Here is a 21,434-nt window from a genome sequence, read left to right on the forward strand (position 1 = left end):
CGGGAGAGGCGGGGCAGCCCCGGTCCCAGCCCCATTTAATTTCGCGGCGGCGGCGGTGGCGACTGCGGCGCCGCGGGCTGGAGGCCGGCGTCGGGGAAGGTCCGGGTCCCGGATTCCGCACGAGGTGTTGACTGGCGGCATCTGCCAGCTTCTCCCCCGCGCGCGCCGAGCCCCAGCGGCCCTGGGGCTGCACATCCCAGATACTTCTGCGGCGCAAGGTGGGTGCACCGAGCTCGGCGCAGGGCGGCCCCGCAGCGGTCGGGGGAAGGCACTCCCCAGGGGGAGTAAGACTTGGAGCAGTGGCCTCTCTAAGCAAGTCGGGGGACCCCAAGCAAAGTCGGGGCGTGCCACGCGGGCCCCAGGGGGCCTCAGGACTGGGATGCTCCTCACAGCTGGGCACCTCGGGTCGGGCGCGCTCCGTGGCGTCCCGGAAGGTTCAGGGAGAGTCTTTCGGGGGCACTTCGCGGGCTGAGGGGCGTTCTTGATTATGGGGGAGCTCCACAGGGTTGGAGTTTTTCAGGATTGGGAGTTAGTAAGCAGAAACCTCGCGTGTCCGAAGGTCCGGCCGACTGGCAACTGGGGAGCGAGCGCCCAGAACGCCAAGGGTTGAGGCGATGCGCGATCGTGGAAAGTGGGCTGGGGGTGACCGGGACGCGGCTGAGGCCCTGGAGGAGCGACTTTGAGGCAGCGGGTAGTCGGAGGAGTGTGCGCTAGGAAGGCTGGTGCGAGCGGGCGAGGGGGGCGCAAAGTCCCAGGGCCCCGCGCTGGCCGCCTCCCTCCAGCCGGGAGTCGCCGCCTCAGGTCGGAAACAGCAGCACATTTGCGGATCGCATTAGGCCAGGCCCTTAATGCTTTCTCCAGATGGAGAGAAGCCACCGACCCGCCCCCGGACATCAGCTCCGCCAAGGCGCCCCCGAGGCGAAGCGAGTCGAGTGTGACCTCGGCTTTTCCAGTCTCGACTCATACTGATTTCCCTGTAAATTGACAGGAAAAGTAAGGGAAAGAGTCCCCGCTTCCCTCCTGGTTTCAGCTGACCTCTGCTGGCTCGCCCTCACTTACTTTTAGGAGATTGTGTTAGGCTGGCTTGGGGGCTATGTCCTTCAAATCTCCCTGAACTTAGCTCTCAGGCGTCTCTGTGGTTGTGGGTCTCCGTGGTTGTGGGTGCGGGACCTTGAGGGCGCACGTGTCATCTAGCGAGGAAAGCCTTGAACTATCAGAGTCTGCGTTTCAGTCCTAAAATGTCACTATCTTGCTGTGTGACCTTAGGCAGGTCCTTTCCCTCTCTGGGCGGCTTTGTTGTCTTAGTCTCATTTTTGCCGCAAGCAGCAGAAGCTGGCCTAAACCTTGGCACTGTGCTGGCTTCCTGAGTCTAATGCCAATAGCCACACCCTGCTGCTGACAGATGGGCTGGGAGGTGGCTGGGGCAGGGATATCTCAGCTTCTGAAGAGCAGGAGGTATGAGTTGCCCACTGGAGACAGGTACAGCCCTCGCCTGACTTTGATGTGGACCTTCTAAAGGGACCCCAGTTATCCTGCACCCTGTAGTAGGCAGCCCCAACCTGGGCCAACACAAACCTTTCCAAAACAGTATCTGGGCTTCAGGGTCCTTCCATCTAATGGGTCTCTTAAGTCATGGTTACTGCCATGGGGGCCAGAGCTGGTTGGTAATGAACTCTTTCCTCTTTTGTAGGCTACAACTGAGACCCAGAGGAGACCAGACCCCATGGCTTCCTGGACGAGCCCCTGGTGGCTGCTGGTAGGGATGGTCTTCATGCACTCTACCCTGCAGGAGGTAAGGTCATAGGGAGGGGAAGGGAAATGGTGGACATCCCTCTGTTTACTCAGAAGCATTATTGTAGACCACCTGAGATGTGGCATGATTAGTGTTAATCCTACACCAGAGAACTAAACTTTCTTTCCTGTCTCCAGCCAATGGTATTTCTGGTTGGCTTTAAGGATTATCTAGATCCCTTGGGTCCTCTCTGAATCCTGAGTAGGGCCTTAATAGCACTGTGGATACCGTACACCAGTGATGACCTGGGGCTGTGATGGACCCTGTCATTTCAGACTAGAATGGCTGTCTGCATGTGCCCAGTAGAGGCTGGATTGCCGGAGACCAGGAAACAATTAATGGGCAGAGCCAGGTTCTGGCCCTAGCTAAGCTGCTAAATATTCTGAGTTTACATCTATCATCACATATCCCACTGTTTTATCCCACAGTCCTCTCTTTAGACTTCTGCTGTCTTTTCCAACCAACTTGAGAGGACCCGGCTCATGAATTTCATCCTTATTTGCCTATAGGACAGACTCAAACAAAGGAGCGAGGCTAGCATTGCCTAAGAGACATAGGGAGTAATGGCGACAGTGGCAAAATGCAGAACACATGCTCCATCTATTAAGAGCAGCCTCTACTCAGTTCCATCTGATCATTGCTAAGTGGAGACACAAGCCCAGGATTGCCAGATCTTATTTTTCAAGCTAGCTGGATCACCTAGATTTCTCACAAAATTTCCCAGTTTTTAAAGCATTGAAAGGCGGATAAATGTGTTTGCACCCTGGATTCAGCCAAGCAGTTTGCAGCCCCAGATCTAAAGGCAGGGCACATCTTAGTATTGTGTCCCAAGGGCTGCTGCTAGCTCCATACAGTGTCTTATGAATTAGAACAAGGCAATCCCTCCCTGCAGACATAACTTCTCAAATACATGGCTTGGTGGCCTATGTATCCTCAGGGTCTAGGAAGGGACTTGTCACTTAAGGGCTTAAATGTCTGTTAAATAAGCATGCATCCATGAGTGAAGATACATACCCTGGGATAAATTAATCAAACTTCTCTGCCTCTTGTTTCACTTTCTTGGACTTAGTGCCTCTAAGGCCTCTTTCGACTCCAATGCCCTGTGAATTCTGTGATGCACAAAGAACTGGTCAGCAAGGTACATCTTCTCCCCATTATCCCATTTTATCAATGCTATCCTATAATCATATTAATAGAGATCTTTTTTTTTTTTTTTTTTGAGACGGAGTCTCGCTCTGTCGCCCAGGCTGGAGTGCAGTGGCCGGATCTCAGCTCACTGCAAGCTCCGCCTCCCAGGTTTACGCCATTCTCCTGCCTCAGCCTCCCGAGTAGCTGGGACTACAGGCGCCTGCCACCTCGCCCAGCTAGTTTTTTGTATTTTTTAGTAGAGATGGGGTTTCACCGGGTTAACCAGGATGGTCTCGATCTCCTGACCTCGTGATCCGCCCGTCTCGGCCTCCCAAAGTGCTGGGATTACAGGCTTGAGCCACCGCGCCCGGCCTAATAGAGATCTTTTGTTAGAACAAAAATTAAGTCTTTTCAGGATGATATTAGGGTTCCCTGGCCAGTGAGATGACTGTTGAGGTAAAAGGGTGGAGACTTACGTTTCTGTCTCATCAGCAGATCTGAAACAGGCTTTGAGAGCTTCAGAGATTTGTTCCTGGTCAAATGGGGCTGAGGCTTCAAGGCACAGTGTTTCATTTTGCCTTCTTTCACCTTATAAAATTTAAATATGCTTTGAGGCAGTCTGTTGACCTTTGGCCAAGGGCAGTGTTTGCCCAGCTTGAATCACTCACTGACCTCTTTTGGATTTTTCCATATCTGTGTGCCTGTGGCAGTGCTGTTTCCATGTATCAAGGCAGTGTGCATAGAAGGTCATAAAAGGAGGTTTCAGACCAGCGGTCTTCATCATTCACGCCACCCACCGTTCGGATCCCAGTAATGAAGCGGTATAATGAACTAGTGTAATATTAGTGTAGACCTCAGAATTGTTTGGAAGAGTTAATCCATTGTGAAGTGGAAAAAACTGAAAAATCAAACCAAACAGTGTCTGGCATGTAGTAAGTGTACAATAAATGTCAGCATTCTACTGTTGCTGCTGCTTGTCAGCATTAGAAGCTTGAAGTAAGCGCAGTGCCTGTATTTTCTGGTGTAGAGCCTGTAGGGGGCACTCAAGAGGTATCAGCTGTGGAGGGCCTGATCTTCCGGGAGTGTGGGTGGGTGTGGCCAGGTCTGTCTCACCACAGGCCCTGAGAGAAGGTTCTAATGAAGGGTGGTAGGTCAGCTCTGGGTCCCTGTCCATGGGTTGGACGCTCTGTCTTTTTCGTAGAGTCAGCCTGAGTTTGACTTAAAGCCACCTCTCTGAAGTATCTTGTGATTTTGGTGTTTGGGTGGGGCATAAGGTGTTCCCTAGCATCTACGCTTGCTTCGCATGTGCTGCCACCAGGTGGTTGTTAGAAAACTACTAGATGCGTGAGGCTGAGCTGTGCGGAGCAAAGGATGTGCCAACTAATTAATAACAAATAGAGCTTCTTTTCTTTTTTTTTTTCTTTTATTTTTTTGAGACATGGTTTCACGCTGTTGATCAGGCTAGAATGCAGTAGCATAATCTCGGCTCACTGCAACCTCTGCCTCCTGGGTTCAAGCAATTCTCGTGCCTCAGCCTCTGAGTAGCTGGGACTACAGGCGCCCACTACCACATCCAGCTAATTTTTGTATTATTAGTAGAGATGAGGTTTTGCCATGTTGGTCAGGCTGGTCTCGAACTCCTGACCTCAAGTGATCCGCCCACCTCAGCCTCCCAAAGTGCTGGGATTACAGATGTGAGCCACTGCGCCCGGCCACAAATATATTTTCTTTATTGAATCAGTGAAAATGTAAACTCTTATATTCACTGCCCACAAATAAGTGTGATAGATTGTAGAGCAAGGTATGAGGCTGGCAGTTCCTTGTTTTTGTAACTCGTTCTTGACCATTCCTGGAGGAGCTCACTGTTCCCCTCATCCAGACAACTGGAGCGGCCTCCCTTTTTCCTGTCTCACAGGCCCTGGAAGCTTCCTGTTCCTCCAGGCTTCTCCTTACAGACCTGATTTTCCCAGAGAAGACAGCAGCTGCTGTTCCTATTCTCTCTTCCAGCTTGGAGTATTTGAAAGCTTTTCAAACTTTATCCAGCCTGGAGTATTTGAGAGCTTTCCAAACTTTATCCTGAACACCTTGAAGATGAGTCCTGTGTTGACTGTGCCCTGAATTACAACTTGCCCCCTCCCTTTTTTTTTCTCTTGCCCAGGAGAAGAATAAACAACCTTACCTGTTCACCAATTTAATTGTCATAGGACGGCTTCCTAGCTCTCTGGCCGAGTGCCTTTAGAAACTGTTTTAACATTGGTCATGTGGCTTGCGATTATCTCTTTAAACAACCATGTCAAGATGGCTTCATGTATATCTGAATGGCCCTCCACCATGTTTTCCCCTGGGGAGGTGCTGTACTGTTTAGATTCTCTGGCAAATTCTGTCCTCTCCCATTTCCTGTGACTCTGGATGGAATACCCTTTTCAGAAGAATGACTTGATCTTTGACCATCTCCACTGCCAAGTTCATAGATATCTACTGGAACAGATCCCTCGAGGTCACAGTTTTGAAAGACAGGAGACATTTGGATGAAGTCCTGGAAGGTCTTATAAGTCTGTGGTGACCTCCTCTGGAGGGAGGATTTTGAAAATTTCAAAACACAACTTGTAAAATAAGCAATATTTGAGTTGGCTCCTATCCTGTCCCCTGGGTCTTGTTGGTGCATAAGTATAAGACAGAATTATTTAACTGGTTTTTTTTCCTGATCCTGAGGCTGGAGGCTAGTGTAGAAGGCTGATCTTGCAGAGGGCTTTGAGGTAGGGTAGGAATGGAAGGCCAGGTGGCCTCGGGTAGGTGCCCTTTGAACTCCTGTTGCCTTCATCATAATATTTGGTGGAGCTGCCAGGCTGAGAGTGTGGATGTCCTTGGGATGTGTGGCAGGTTGCCTAATGCCCCCCAGATATGTCCGTGTCCTAATCCCTGGAACTCATAAATGTTCCCTTACATGGCAAAAAGGACTGGGCAGATGTGATTAAGAATATTGAATTGGGGAGACTATCCTGTATTATGCAATCACAACAGTCCTTATAAGAGAGCCACAGGAGGGTAAGAGGCAGAGGAAGTAGAAGATACTACCATGGAAACCAGAGGCTGGGAGAATGTCGCCAGGAGCTAACGCATCCCAGCAACCTCTAGAAGTTGGAAGAGATAAGGAATGGATTTTCTGCTCAAGTCTTCAGATGTAGCTGGCTATAGTGACACCTTGATTTTAGTCCTATAAAAATGCATTTCAGATTTCTGACCTTTAGAACTGTAAAAGAATAAACTTGTGTTGTTTTAAGACCTAAAATTGTGGTAATTTGTTACAGCATCAAGAGGAAACTAATACAGGATGTCAAGGGTGGCCTTTGAATCTTGCCCTGCTTGCTGCCGCCAACACAGGCATCCCTTCTCCACCTCCAGTAACCCAGGTGCAATCATAGGTTCTGAGAGAGGCTGACAAAGTCACAGAATTGACATGAGGACAAAAAAAGTGCCATTTGAGTGTTGGTGGCTTAGCCCAGGCCTCTTATTCACCTTATACAACAATCTCACACTCCATAGCAATTTCACCATCCAAGTTCCCCCAATTGACCCTGCTATTGCTATCACCCTTGATCATGTCAATCATGGGCAGTGAGGATGGAATCCTAAGGAAGACAGTCCTGGGTCAGGGTTCAGGGAACTTCCTTTGTGGGTAAATCAACTCAAGGTAGCCCTGACTCTGACATGGCACATAATTCCTTTTAGATCAGCCTAGATTTGGCTGGGTTTGGCCCCTCGAGAAGTCATAACCTTGTGTCTGAGTGTTGCTCCATGTTGGGTGATCTGGGAGAGTTGGGGCCTCTGAAAGACACAGATTTATTGAGAAGTGTCATTTCAGTAAGGTATAAATATGGAGCCAATCACTGGTCCAGTCATGCCTTGTGAAATCGCCTTTTCCCATCCCTTAATGGAATCGTAGGAAGATTCAATTTTGATTATTAAAAGTTCAGTTCATTTAAAGTTTTGATTCTCAACTTGATTTAAATCTTGTCTCCCTTTCCTGTAGTCTGGGCTTGACACAGGGCTTCAGGAACCCGAAGTTGCACAGGGCTTTTTTCCCCCTACCATGGAATGGTAAGGGTGTGGTGGGGACTGGTTCTGAGATGCTTCTTCCTTTTATTTCTTCTGGATCCAGCTTTCCAAGGGTAGGAAACAAGGAGGGGGAAGAGAACAAGGGCAATCAGCTCTTTACTTAACTGGATTCCTCTCTCTGGTAGTTGTCACTGCCACTCCAGCTCTTTCTCAACCCTCTGCCCTCTGGGTAGCAGATGTGAGTTCTTTGGAGGGCTCCACAGGACACTTCCTGCAGCAGGCAGTCCAGCTTCAGCTTGCCACTTGCTGCCGGGGTCTTCTCACCTAGCAGGCAGCCTTATTGGATGAAGTGTTGCCTGGAGAGCTCAAACCCAGCTCCCTTTGGTGTGGTCTAGCTGACCCATAGGAAGTACTGCATCTTACTGTGCCAGACAGTGGGAAGATGGAATGCTTCAATGCTGCCTCCTCTCTCTGTCCTGCCAACTCCCTTCAGTTCTCCTTTCCTTGCTCTGATAGGCCTAGGGAGAGATCAGCAGGCCCACAGTCTAAGCAGATGTCCATCTGCGGAGTGGACGGACATTCTCTTCTTGCAGCCGCCCCCAGTGTCTATGAGTGTTTCTCGTTTTCTTCATTTTCATTTCTAATGGCTGTGTTCCATTGTACTTATGGATATGCCATAATAGCATAAGTGGCATTATGTGTTATTTAAACCCATTATTTCTTTATTGAACATTTGGGTTGCTTCCTGGATGGTTTGTTCACTCGTGTTTACCATCAGACACCTGAAATGAACATCTTATGCTCACATCTTTGCTCACTTGTTTGAGTATTTCTTTAGAATAATCCTTTCTTATTGTACTGTGCTTTGCTACACACTTGATACACATTGTGGCCTTCCTCCTTTCTCCCTGCTTCAGTTCTGCATAGAGCTTTTCCAGCACTCCAGGTTTAATGTCATAAATGTACTTCCCGTGACCTTGTCCCCCAAGTGATTTTGGATCAGTCCTCCAGTCTGTGTTGACACTGGTGATGGAGTCTGAGCAGGAAGATCTTGGGTCATCCTGGATGCAGACTGAATTTCATTACAACGTTGCCCCAAAGCCTGAAAATCTGCAAGACAGAGTCATTGGCTAGATCCAGTGAGAATCCTGTGGGAGAATGAATGGGAGCCCTCTCCTTGTGTGTTGCCTGCGATCCCTGCACTCCTTTTTCTCCTTCTACCTCTGACCTTTCCATCTTACTCTCTTTCTTTGGCTCCTCTGTAGCTTTTAAAAAAGCTTTTCCCTTCCAGAGCTCTGCCTTTGCCCTCCCCTCTCTCCCTCCACATGTTCTCCCAGGCAGCCTCCATCTCTCCAGAGGCTCCTGCCTGGGGGTTATCACGTGGAAACCCAGGTCTCATGATGATACAGTCTCTCAAATGTAAACTTTTGAGGTTTTCTTCAAATAGCATTATATATACCGAAAAGATAAAAAGTTATCCATTATTTTACATTAAGTGTTAAATGTAAACATTAAAAATAAACACAATGTCGTTAACTCTGTTTTGGCTTTTCTTCTTTCTTTCTTTCTCTCTGTTTTTAAACTCAAGGGTCCCTTCAAAATGGAAGAGGCTGAGCACCTCAGAGAGGCTTCTGTTTGCCTCTTCAATGAGCTGCAGACCAATATATCCATGAGCTACCTTGCACCAGAATGTTCCTTGGTGGTGTCAAGCACAAATGCTTCTCAAACCAAACTCCTTACCTCTCACTGCGCTCTCTTGCTGTGCCTAGATTCTCCATCACCCAGCCATTTGCGCCAGATCCTGGCATCACTGTAGATGCCTTCTTCTTTATTGTACCTGCCCTGTAGTGGCCATTCAGCCACTAACTCCCATTTGTCCCATCTCAGAAATGTCTTTTAAATGTTTCCTCCTTTCAGTTTCCATTGATGCTGTGTGTTTGAAGAGTAGGGACATGGCAGCATGGAGTATAAGGATGAACAAAGATAGTCTGTGTCTGGGCACAGTGGCTCATGCCTGTGATCTGAGCACCTTGGGAGACCAAGGCAGGAGGATTAGTTGAGGCCAGAAGCTTGAGATCAGGTTGGAAAACATAACAAGACCTCATCCCTACCAAAAATTTAAAAAATTAGCTGGGTATGATAGCTGTGCTTGTAGTCCCAGCTACTTGGGAAGTTGAGGTGGGAGGGTCGCTTAAGCCCAGGCAGTTTGTGGCTACCCTGGGGACGACCTTGAAGAACATGTAAAGGACTTTACTCAGTTAATAACATGGAGTTCTGTGGTTGCTGATCAGGAAGTGGTGGAGGCACCATTGTGACACCATTGGACCACTGGGGACACACTTCTGCAAAACATAATTGGGAGCCCTCTTCTAGGCAGGTAATGATGAGACCTTAAACCCAGTTTTCAAGAGCAAACTGGGTGGAGAGTTAATTGTAGACAAGAGGATATGAACGTGGGGATGATGTTAGAACCTGAAGAAGTGGAACTTGGAACTTGGTAAGTGGGATTGAGAGAGAGAGGGAGGAATCAAAATTTCTTCAGGTTCCAAACAAGTGTTAGGGACACATGAAGGTGGAAATTCACCCTGATCTTGGGAAATAATTGGTTACATTTGAAGGAGTAGTTTGGGGGACTACCTGGAGTCTCACCTTTGGGGGAAGGTGAGGCACTGAATAAAGGAAGTATATACTACTCTTTGAGAGAGAAACAGGGTCATTAGAGAGGTTTTCCTTAGCAGAGTGTATTCAGTATATTCATACCCTAAAAAGAAAGCAGCCAGGAGAAAGGGAGAGATTGAAGATAGAAGAGGAAAAAACCAATTACATGTAATTGTTTCATAACAGAAAAAATGTAGGCAGTGTTCCTCCATTGCATTCCTAATGGATCTTAAAGCACCAAAGCTAACATCTTATGGAAACCACATTTCAAGGTTTATGATTGTGATTGCTTTCAGTTTATTTTTACAAAGATGCTAATTTCCATAAATAGCATGGAAGCATAAAGCAGTTTCCTCTCCAAGTATTTCATGCAATTACTTTCTGGAATTTGTCAGCACTGAACAGCTCCGGCCAACGTATGCTATAAATTATTGTGGTCAAATACTCAGAAATACTTTTATTCTCCAAGCCTTCATTTACAAATAAAACGACATTTTATTTTGAAAATAATTTAAAAAGAGTAACTATTTTACTAATAAAAGAATATTTACAGTTTTAAGGGGCTCTAAATTCTCTTTACTCTCTTTTGAAATTACCTTTGTGATTTTTTAATTTAAAACAGCACATATTCATTATAAAAATATAGAAAACACAGGAAGGGACAACGATGAAAATAAGCATCACCTTTAATTCTACGAATTGTTAGGATTTTGTTGTATAGATTTCCGATATTCTTCTTAGAATATTAACAAATATGTATCTTTTAAACAGTGGCTATACTCTACTTTGATAACTATTTAAAAAATTTAACATTATGAGGAATATTTTTTACATATCATTAAATATTTTCCTATAGTAATATTAAATGTATTCCTGCTGTTACATCATTTGGATGCGTCATGCTTTATTAACCAGTTCTTCACACTGAGCGTTGAAATGTATTCAAATAAGTGTTTGTTAAGACATATAATTTTTGGGTCAAGAAGTTTGTGAAATTTTAAGACCTTTAATATATACTACAAATTGTCTTTTAGAAAATGCCATTAATGTCTATGCTTACCTTGCAATAGTTGGCACTATAAGATTAAGGAAATTTTATTAGTAAGAGGTTATTAAAAATACTTGGGGGCCATTTGTATTACTGCTTTTTTGTATATTGTCTCCTTAAGGCATTAGAAATGGAATAGCAGGACTGGGCACAATAGCCACACCTGTAGTCCCAGCACTTTAGGAGGCTGAGGTGGAAGGATTGCTTGACCCCAGGAGTTCAAGGCCAGTCTGCACAGTATAGGGAGATCCCCATCCCTACAACAGATAAAGATAAATTATCTGGGTGTGGTGGTGTGTGTGCTTGTGGTGCCAGCTACTTGAAAGGCTGAAGCCAGAGGATCACTTGAATTTGGGAGGTTGAGGCTGCAGTGAGCTCTGATTGTGCTATTGCACTCCAGCCTGGGTGACAGAGCAAGACTCTGTCTCAAAAAAAAAAAAAAAAAAAAAAAAAAAAAAGAAATAGAAAATAAATTTTCATCTTCATATGTATGCCTATTTCTCCATGAGAATCTTATTAATTTGTAAGTACTCCTTATATATAAAGAGTATTAATTTTTTATCTTATGTTGCAAATAATTTTCCCATTTTGTCATTTACATTTTATTTTTGTTTATGTTTTGGATATGCTGCCATTAAAAATTTTTAAGTAGTCTACTCTAGGAGTCTCTTAATTTTTTAACTCTACTTTGGTCATGCTTAGAAGTAACTGCATGTTGGGAGAAAATATATGGATATCTATATTATCACCTAGTCTTATATTTTGTTTTAAATATTTAAATCTTTATTTTAGAATATATTTAGTCAGTTAATCTTTCAGTCTTTTCCTATGCTGATTCATACTTTTAAAGTTATTGTACCTTTGTAATGTGTTGGTATCCACTAAGGCAAGACCTCCCTTCATTATTATAGTTTTGACTAGTCCAGGTCTTTAAATTTTTGGTCACATTCCAAGAACAAAAGTTCTGTTGTTTTAAATGGCATATGGCGATAATGGAGGAAGTAAGAAAAATTTCCTCTCTCCTCAAAACACGCTTTGAAAAAACAAACAGGCAACACAAAAAACCAGTTTATCTCTAATGAAGCAAGGAAATGGTGGCCAGCTTCCAAACACAAATTATGAAGTTTTTTTTTTTTTTTTTTTTTTTGTTTTTTTTTTTTCTTGGTTGAGTACTGTGAAGTCTAGATGTGGGGGAAAGAAGATCCTGAAGATTGGCATGTGTTTCCTTGGATTCTGAGCAGGACAGAGATTTCTGTAAGGATGTCCTATGTAATAAACTTTTGTAAGAACAGTGAAATTGGTGGCCCTGAGTGGGACTTGAAAGAAGCAGGTATTGTCCCCAAAAAGGCCCAGTTTGACACCAAAAATGACAAGGTACATAGAATTGACAGGGAACCCTTATTGACCAAAAATTTTATTGTCCATGTGTACAACACAGCCTCCTACAGAGGGAGATTGGTGGAGGTGAAATGGGATGAAGAGGTCAGTGGGGTGGAAGAGCAACCCTTTCCATAACAAAGAGCGTATAGGTTAGGGGCTCTCTTGAGATCCCTGATGACTTTTGAATGCTGAAAATGAAGAGAAGGTGGGACTCCAAAGAAAAGAAAATAACATATTTAGTGATAGGATTAACCAAACACCAAAGCATAATGGAAGTTAGGGACTACTCTATTCATTCTCTGTCTCATACACCATGTCCTCTTTATGCTGTTCTTCAGCAAACAGCTGACGCCACTAGAAACAACAAAAATAAGAGCCATGGAATAAGCAATTGGGAACATGCTAGACAAAACATGCACCCAACAAGATGAAATATAAAAAACAAAATATACAAATGGTGATAGAAAATGATGACAAAGGAGACCCAACATATGCATAGTTAATATTTTGAAAAGAGAACAGAAAATATTCAGCAATCCAAGGAAAACTTTTCTCACTCTTTTTCTTCAGGTCTTTGTAAATATTGATTCTGTTTTTTTGGCATTGAGTATTACTGAAGAGAAGTCCGTGGTCAATTTGATATTTTCTGTTTTTTTTCTCATTTTGTCTGACACTATACCTACATGATTTCTTCCTTATTCTGAAGTGTCATATCAGGACATGATATAAACAATTTTTATACAAAATTTTTTTTAAATCTGTGTGTGTGTGTATGTTTGTGTTTCAGGAACTTTAACAAATGGGGTCATCAAATGTGTAATGTTTTCATTTTTATTTTGCCATTCTTTTCCTAAGCTCACTTTTTCTGTTGTCTTGAAATGTTTCCTTTAAACTCATATTTCTACCTGAGCTTTTAAGAAGGGAGACTGAGTTGTTCATAATGTGTTTTTGACTTTTTTTGAGTAATTTATTTAGTAATACATGTTCTTTGACTACATTTTGGTTCTGTTTCTTGCTATTTTTAAAAATTTGTGTGCATCGATCCTGTGAACATTCTGTTCTGATGGGTATTCTCTTCTTAATGGGGCTCTGCTCTGTGTGTTTCCCATCCTCCTTGGACCAAGAGACTAACCAGAACATATTTTCTTTCTTGGTAATGATAGAGATACAGAAAACCCAAATGCACATGAGTCTTTTAAGCTTCTGCTTATGTTATTTCTGCTAACATCCCACTGATCAAAGCAACTCACACAGCTGAAGCCATAGTCAGGGAATACGGAAGCATCCTTACCTACTACGAGGCCAGAGGGCAGAGCAAATTATACAGCCTTGTCTGAAGTTATTAGGGCAGGGGAGTGTGCTCCTCCCATGGAGATTTTCTATATCTGTGTGTGTTGGAGGAATGAGTGTTTTTTTTTTTTTTTTAGATGGAATCGCAGTCTGTCGCCCAGGCTGGAGTGCAGTGGCACGATCTTGGCTCACTGCACCTCTGCCTCCTGGGTTCAAGCGATTCTCTTGCTTTAGCCACTCCAGTAGCTGGGATTACAGGTGTGCGCTACCACACGCAGCTAATTTTTGTATTTTTAGTAGAGACAGGGTTTCACCATATTGGCCAGGCTGGTCTTGAACTCCTCGCCTTGTGATCCGCCCACCTTGGCCTCCCAAAGTGCTGATACTACAGGCGTGAGCCACTGCACCTGGCCAGGAGTGAGTATTTTTGAAAAATAATCTAATCTACTGTTGTGGCAGGCTTTTCTTTAAGGCAGCCTAGTTCCAGAGAGCATGCTTTAATCACTACACTCTCACAACCCTCATAAATGAAATTATGACTTTGGGAGGAGTTGACACAAATCAGGTCTCCATGATCTGCCACAGCCTTACTTCATGAAATAGATGTTTATATAACATAGGGGCTGAGCATGGTGGCTCACGCTTGTAATCCCAGCACTTTGGGAGGCCAAGGCAGGCAGATCACCTGAGGTTAGGAGTTCGAGACCAGCCTGGCCAACATGGTGAAATCCCGTCTCTACTAAAAATACAAAAATTAGCCAAGCTTGGTGGCGCACGCCTGTAGTCCCAGTTACTCGGGAGGCTGAGACAGGAGAATTATTTGAACCGGGGAGGTGGAGGTTGCAGAGAGCTGAGGTCACACCACAGCACTCCAGCCTGGGTGACAGTGTGATATTCTGTCTCCAAAAAAAAAAAAAAAAAGAAAAAAAAAAGAAAAAGAAAGATGTTCATAATTTACAGGCAGAGGCTTTGATTCTTTATTTACTATCTCACTCATAATCCTAACTCTAACTCTAGACTGAAGTCTATAGCAGTAGAAATCCAGAAAATAATTCCTCTTAATCCCCTAGGTCAGTGGTATTATTTAAATTTTTTGACTGTGACTCACGGGAAGAAATGCATTTTATATTATGACCACACACACACGCACACACATACACACATAACCCACTAATGGAATGTATTCACAGTGTGAAAAAATACTGCTCTGGTTAATAGACCCCATTCTCTGTCTACCTGTGTGTGTATTGAGGTTGGTGTCTGGTAACTGAGACACTCAGCACAACTGCCTGATTCTGGTCAACTGATGCCTATTTTAACTTTGCTCTCCTGGGATGGTGTCTTCTGGGCTACACCAACTATTGCCAATGGTGTGCAGATAAAACTGTAATTTACAGCATGCTTAGTTATCAGCGTTCTTCAGAGCTATCTAGATGTTCATATTCTTTCACTCCTTTGACCTAGTAACTTGAGGAATTATATTAATAGGTTTCTGAATATTGAATCATCCTTGTGTTCCTGGCATTAACTGTACTTGGCCATGGTATATATTTTTTTTAATATTCAGCTGGATTTGGTTTGCAAATATTTTATTGAAAATTACTACATCTGTATTCATAAGAGATGTTGGTTTGTACTATATTTTCAGGTTTTATATCAAGATTTTTACTAACCTCATAAAATGCATTGGGAACTTTTCATAATTTTTCCTTTTCTGGGTCTGTTTAAATTGCACAGAAATAACCTGTTCCTTGAAGGTTGGAAAGAACTTGCCAATAAAATAAAGAGGACACAGAAGTTTTGAGGGGTAGTACTACTTTGACATCCTCTTTACTTTTTATACAATTGTTGGAGTGTTCGGGATTTCTCCAGATTCTTTAATCCGTTTTGATCAATATAAAATACAAAAGATAATTTGTATTTTCCTGGAAGCCTTCTGGACAGCAAAGGCAAATATTTTATACTTTTTCAAAAAATTTTCAAGTTATTTTGCAATGACATTCTGATTTATTCTCTCTTCAGAGAATGTGGGTTTTATTTCGTCTCATTTTTTGAAATGTAGTAAGGTGCTCAATTTTATGTGTGTCCCAAAGATATTTGATAGTTGGACATTTTGTGAATTTTCACAGCTATTTGACAATAAATTATATTCTCTGCATTGAAGAATATTGTTCTGATGTCCCCGACTCTTCTTTACTAGTTACCTCCCTCTGCTTTTCCACTCCCACACTAATTCCCATTTAGCTCTAGTGGGGAGCAATCTAACTCTTTTGTTTTCTTGTCTCCTGTTGATCTGTGTCCTCAGGAGCTCTGTCAACAAATGCTTGCCTAGCTGTTTTTGTATGCAAAGATACTTCTTAGGAGGAATAATGGGCCTAGCTGTTGGGTAAGATTAAATTCTGCTTTTCCATTTGCTGATTTTGCCTCTGAGTGGCTTTTTAGTTTTTACAATATTATCAATAAAGGGATATTTAACACCTTTGTGCAACAAGCATTTCTCTTTATTACTAAGTTGTACCATTAGTACCCTGGGAGAGTGTCTTGCTGACCTATGCTCACTCGCATTTGAGATCACTAATAAAATGTTAACTGCATAGAAGCCTGGGCATTTTAAACCCTGTCACCCTTAAATCCAAACAGAAGTGGCCACCCTGGGAATCAGAGTAGAGAATTCTGAGGGTTGGTATGGCTCATTTAGGAGGACATTTTAAGATATGTTATAAAATGGATACTCTGTGAGTCTATAGTTTGTGAAAAGAGTGACCCATATATGTTAGAATGCAAAAATAAGGTGTCAATTACGCAGGGGTGTAAATCATAAGCAAAGCTTGCTGGTACTCCAGGGGGTCTGGAAGATAGAACTCAAAGTGTGTTTGGAAAGGAGAAAGCACTATTGGCATCTTTTGCTAAGGTGAAGGCAGGGCCTGTGAAGAGGCTCTTTCTGCCTGGTTTGGGTATTCTCTGTGAAGCTGAGGGATAGCTGCCCATTTGCTGGGTGTGCAGATTGTAGATCATAGTGGAAAGAAGCCAGCCTGAATGTAAGGGACATGCCTGCCCTTCTGGAGGAAAATGCCTGCCCTTCTGGAGGAAAGTTGCCCATTTGTTGTAATGAGCAACGGCCTTACTTCTCAGGACAGGCTTTGTGGGCTTGCATCTTGGAGGTAGACCGGTTACTTTGAACTGACCTTGAAACTCTTCTTCCTGTCCCTGGGAGGTCCAGCATGTGGCAAGCATCATTGTTCACAGCTCCAGAGGCGGAGCACTTAGGCTGCACGCTCTGTAAACACTTTCTGGGATGCATTAGCAGCTTCCATTGTCAGAGCCAGGAAAGCATTTTGGTGCATGGAGCAGAGAAGGAATGCATGGAGTGGCAGGCAGCCATGCTCTGGCGGGCTCTGTTCAGGCCCTGTTTGTGAGAGAGCTGTTTACCTAGGTGGTGCCTTCTATGCACCTGGCTGATGACTGCTGATGTCTGGTGAGTCCTTAGCAGTGCACTTAGCAACCAGACACTTTAAAAGATAACAAAGCTTTTGGGGAGAGGGAGAGAAAACCAACCTACACCATGGAATAAACTAGCCACTGTTTATTATGGTGTTAATTGATAAAACGAATAGACAGGCACACATACGTATTTGTACGACACAGAGCAACACAGATAATGTACTGATTGCTATCCTCAGTTTTTCCCAGTGTAGCATTGGTAAGTCCCTAGAGTGTGACAGGCCAAGGTAGTGTCTCAGTCTTTGTTGGCATCATTGCTGGTTTTTTTTCTATGTTGTCTGCTGACCCTCTCTGATGCTGATGCCCTTCCCAGGACACAGAGTGCATTGAGTAAGCCTTGGCTGCCAACATGCTTCATTGGCCAGCCCTGGGGTAGTGTCCTAGATGTTAACAGTTTTTTTCCACTCTAGGAATAACCAAGGGAAGCTTGTCCTTCAGAAGACACATGGCACGCAGGACATAGGCATCTTTTTTAAGCTGTCATGTGGAAGTACTCACTGACCTCAGAGCTCTGTTTTGTAACATAGGATTAGCACATAATTCTGAGATGCAATTGATGAATCCATTGACTAACAATCCCTGATAAGGTCAAGAAAGAAAGCTATCTTAAGGGGAAACTAATATGAGACTAGGGTTGGCAGGCAGTAGAAGTGCAAGTGGAGTCCTCATCTGTATTCAGCATTTAGAATTCATGGCTTCTTCCCTGCTTTCTGTTTGTAAGGTTGTTGTATACCGAGGACTTTTAGCTTCTTTAATATGGAATGTGTGGTTTGTAAATATTTTCTCCCAGTATGTAGCTTGATTCTTTTATCCTCTTATAGGTTTTCATTTTTATTTTTATTATTTTTTTGCAGAGGAAAAGTTATAGATATTGGTGAAGTTCTATTTATCAAAAATTTTCACTTACAGATCATGGTTTTTGGTGTCATGGCTAAGAATGCTTTGCCTACCTTAAGTCCTGAAGATTTTCTCCTATGTTTTCTTCTAAATATTTTATAGTTTTACATTTTATATTTAAGTTAATGATCCATTTTGAATTACTTTGTTCGTACAGTGTGAGGTTAAGGTCACAAGTTATATTATATGCTGTGACCAACTTACCTTAATGGCTTAAGTTTCTCTCCCTAATCCATTCCCATGGATAAGGTCCATGGAAGAATTTTTAAATCATGAATAGGTGTTTAATTATGTGAAATCATCTTTTCTGCATTAGTTTATATGATCACGTGATTTATCTTTTTTTTTTTAAAAGCTGTTGATTTGATGTATTACATTGATTTTCAGGTATTGAACCAGCCTTGCATCCCTGAAATAAACTCCATTTGGTCATGGCATATCACTCTTTTTATATATATTGCTGAATTCTATTTACTAATATTTTGTTGAGAATTTTTGGATCTAAATTCATGAGAGATATTCACATGCTATTTTCTTTTCTTTTCTTTTTTTTTTTGTCCTGTCATTGTCTGGTTTTAGTACTATCTTCACAAAATGAGTTGGAGAGTGTTTTCTCTTCTGTTTTCTGAAGAGATTGGTGTTCTCTACATGTTTGGTATAGTTCTCCAGTGAAACTTGGATATTTCATTTTTGACAGATTTTAAACTGTGAACTCAATTTCCTTAATAGTTATAGTATTTTTCAGGTTATCGATTTTATATTGAGTGAATTTTGGTATCTTTTGTTTTTCAAGGAATGTGTCTATTTCAAATTGTTGAATTTTTCTATGTAGAATTGTTTGTTGCATTTCCTTGTTATCCTTTTAATGGTTGCAGGATCTGTAGTGATATCTATTTCATTCCTGATATTTGAAGTTTGCATTTTTTCTCTTTTATTCTTTGTAGTATTGCTTACTTTTTTCTTTGTCAGCTTATTGTTTTGTTGATCTTTAAAAGAATTAGGTTTTGTTTTATATATTTCTTCTATTGTTTTTCTATTTTCTATTTCAGTGATTTTTGCTCTTTATTATTTTCTTTCTTCTGGTCCCTTTTTTTCCTTCTGTTTTCCATTTTATTGGGGATGGGATTAAATTATTGATTTGAGATCTTTTCTTTTTTTTCTAATGCAAGCATTTAGTGCTATAACGTTCTTTCTCTGTAACTGATTTTGCCATAACACAAAATTTGATATGTTTTACTTTCATTTTCATTCTTATTAAACAATATTTTTAAGCTTTCGTTTGTGCTATGTGCTCAATGTTTGTGTCCGTCCACCTCCAAATTCATATGTTAAAATCCTACCCTCCAGGCCGGGCGCGGTGGCTCACACCTGTAATCTTAGCACTTTGGGAGGCGGAGGCAGGCGGATCACGAGGTCAGGAAATGGAGACCATCCTGGCTAACACGGTGAAACCCTGTCTCTACTAAAAATAGAAAAAATTACCCGGGCGTGGTGGCTGGCGCCCGTAGTCCCAGCTACTTGGGAGCCTGAGGCAGGAGAATGGCGTGAACCTGGGAGGCGGAGCTTGCAGTGAGCTGAGATCGCGCCACTGCATTCCAGCCTGGGCGACACAGCAAGGCTCTGTTTTGACAACAACAATGACAACAACAACAACAACAACAACAACAACAACAACAACAACATCCTACCCTCCAAGGTTATGGTATTAGGAAGTGGGGCCTTTGGGAGGTGATCAACTCATGAGGGCAAGCCCTCCTGAATGAGATCAATGCCCTTATAAAATAGGCCAAAGGGAGCTTGCTTGTCCCTTCTTCCACGTGAAAACACAATGCGAAGACACCATCTATGAACCAGAGAGTAGGCCCTCAGCAGATATTGGACTTGCTGGCACCTTGATCTTGGACCTCCCACTCTCCAGAACTGTGAGAAATACATTTCTGTTTTTTATAAGCTACCCAGTTTGTGATATTTTGGTAAAGCATCCCAAATGGACTAAGACATTTTGAGAATTTCTCTTTGACTCATGGATTATTAAGAAACATGTTATTTAGTTTCCCAGTGTTTGCAAATTTTCCTGTACCTTTCTGTTACTGATTTCTAGTTTTATTCCATTGTTGTCAAAGAATAGACTCTGTCTGATTTTAATCCTTTTAAATTCATTGAAGTTTGTTTTGTGTCCAGTAATATGGTCTATTTTGGTGAATGTCCCATGGGCACTCTTGAAAAAAATGTGTATTCTGCTATTGTTGGGTGGAGTGTTCTTTAGATGTCAATTGGATTTTGTTGGTTGATGGCGTTGTTTAGTTATTCTATAATCTTGATGATTTTCTATCTAGTTATTCAACCAATTTCTGAGAGAAAGGTGATTAAATCCTCAAGTATAGTTTCATTGAGTATAATTTTACTTTCGGTTGTATCAGTTTTTGCTTGAAATATTTTGAAACTTTGTTGTTTGGTGCATATACATTTAGAATTCCTATGTCTTCTTGGTAGTGGAACTTTCCTCTATGTCTCTGATGTTTTTCTTTACTCTGAAGTTTACTTTATCTAATATGAACGTAGCCACTTCTTTTAAAATTTACTATGAAATATATTATTAGCATAGTATATGTGTTTTCATCCTTTACTTTGAACCTGCCTATATTATCTTATCTGAAGTGAATTTCTTAAATAAAGCATATAGTTGAGTCATGTTTTTAAAAAATTCATTCTGCCCATCTCTGTCTGGTATATTGATGTATTTGCTGTAATTTGACTATTTACATGAAAAGTAATTATACTAAATAATACTTCAGTTTTCCAGTTTTAAACTTATTTTGTCTTTAGTCTCACTTTTTTTTTTGTTCTGCTGTTTCCCTTTTCTTGTCTTCCCGTGGGTTACTTGAATTTTTTTTTTAAGCTTGTATGTTCATTTTTCTATGGGAATTTTCAATTTCTCTCTCTCTCTCTCTCTGTCTCTCTCTCTTTCTCTCCCTCCCCCTCCCCCTCATGCTTTATCTTATTAAAGTCTACTGATACCAACTTTACCACCTCACTTAGTGTAGAAACCTTATCTCTATTTAGGTCCCCTTACTCTTTACCCTTTTGAATATAGCTGTCTTAATATGTCCTCAACATAGTTTGAGCACCACATCAAATGACATAATTTTTGTTTCAACTGTCAAATATATTTTAAAAAGTCATAAGGAGAAGTATATTCTATTATCTTTACCCATATTTTACCCATTAATTGTTGTTTCTTCCTTCCAAGAGTTTTGAAGCCATCTTCTGTTATTTTATCCTTTCTTTTTAGAACACTTCTTTTATCTCTTCTTTAATGGTAGGCCTTCTGGTGACAAATTCTTAGTTTTGCTTCACTTGAGAATGTCTTGATTCTAGAAGGATATTTTTGCTGGATATAGAATTATAGGCTAAGAGTTCTGTCTCTTTTTCAGCACTTGAAACACGTTGTGCTACTGCCTTCTGTCTCTGTGGTTGCAGATGAGAAATTTAATGTTATTCAAATTGTTTTTTTTCCTGTAGGTAATGCATTGTTTCTCTCTAGCTGATTTTTAGATTTTTGTTTGTCCTTATATTTGAAATGTTTAATAGTGATATATCTTCTTGTAGTTCTTTGGGTTTATGCTGCTTAGAATTCAGATTCTTGAATCTTTAGTTTTAGACTTTCCCCAAATTGGGAAAATT

At 42.1% G+C, this 21,434-nt stretch overlaps 1 protein-coding gene across 1 annotated transcript in view; it reads left to right on the forward strand.

The window, feature by feature from the left end:
• Nucleotides 1–23: 23 nt before the first annotated feature.
• The window catches only part of LOC108530148 (ADAMTS-like protein 3), a gene marked incomplete at its 3' end in the record, with an annotated part of 123,446 nt that continues 102,035 nt past the window's right edge, over nt 24–21,434 (forward strand). The window contains exons 1-2 of the mRNA XM_017872854.1: nt 24–218; nt 1,691–1,792. Coding sequence (XP_017728343.1) covers nt 1,724–1,792 — 69 coding nt within the window. The remainder of the gene's footprint in view (nt 219–1,690; nt 1,793–21,434) is intronic.

This window comes from Rhinopithecus bieti, unplaced genomic scaffold (genome assembly GCF_001698545.2).
Source record: "Rhinopithecus bieti isolate Rb0 unplaced genomic scaffold, ASM169854v2 scaffold_8013, whole genome shotgun sequence".
NCBI classification, from domain to species: Eukaryota; Metazoa; Chordata; class Mammalia; order Primates; family Cercopithecidae; genus Rhinopithecus; species Rhinopithecus bieti.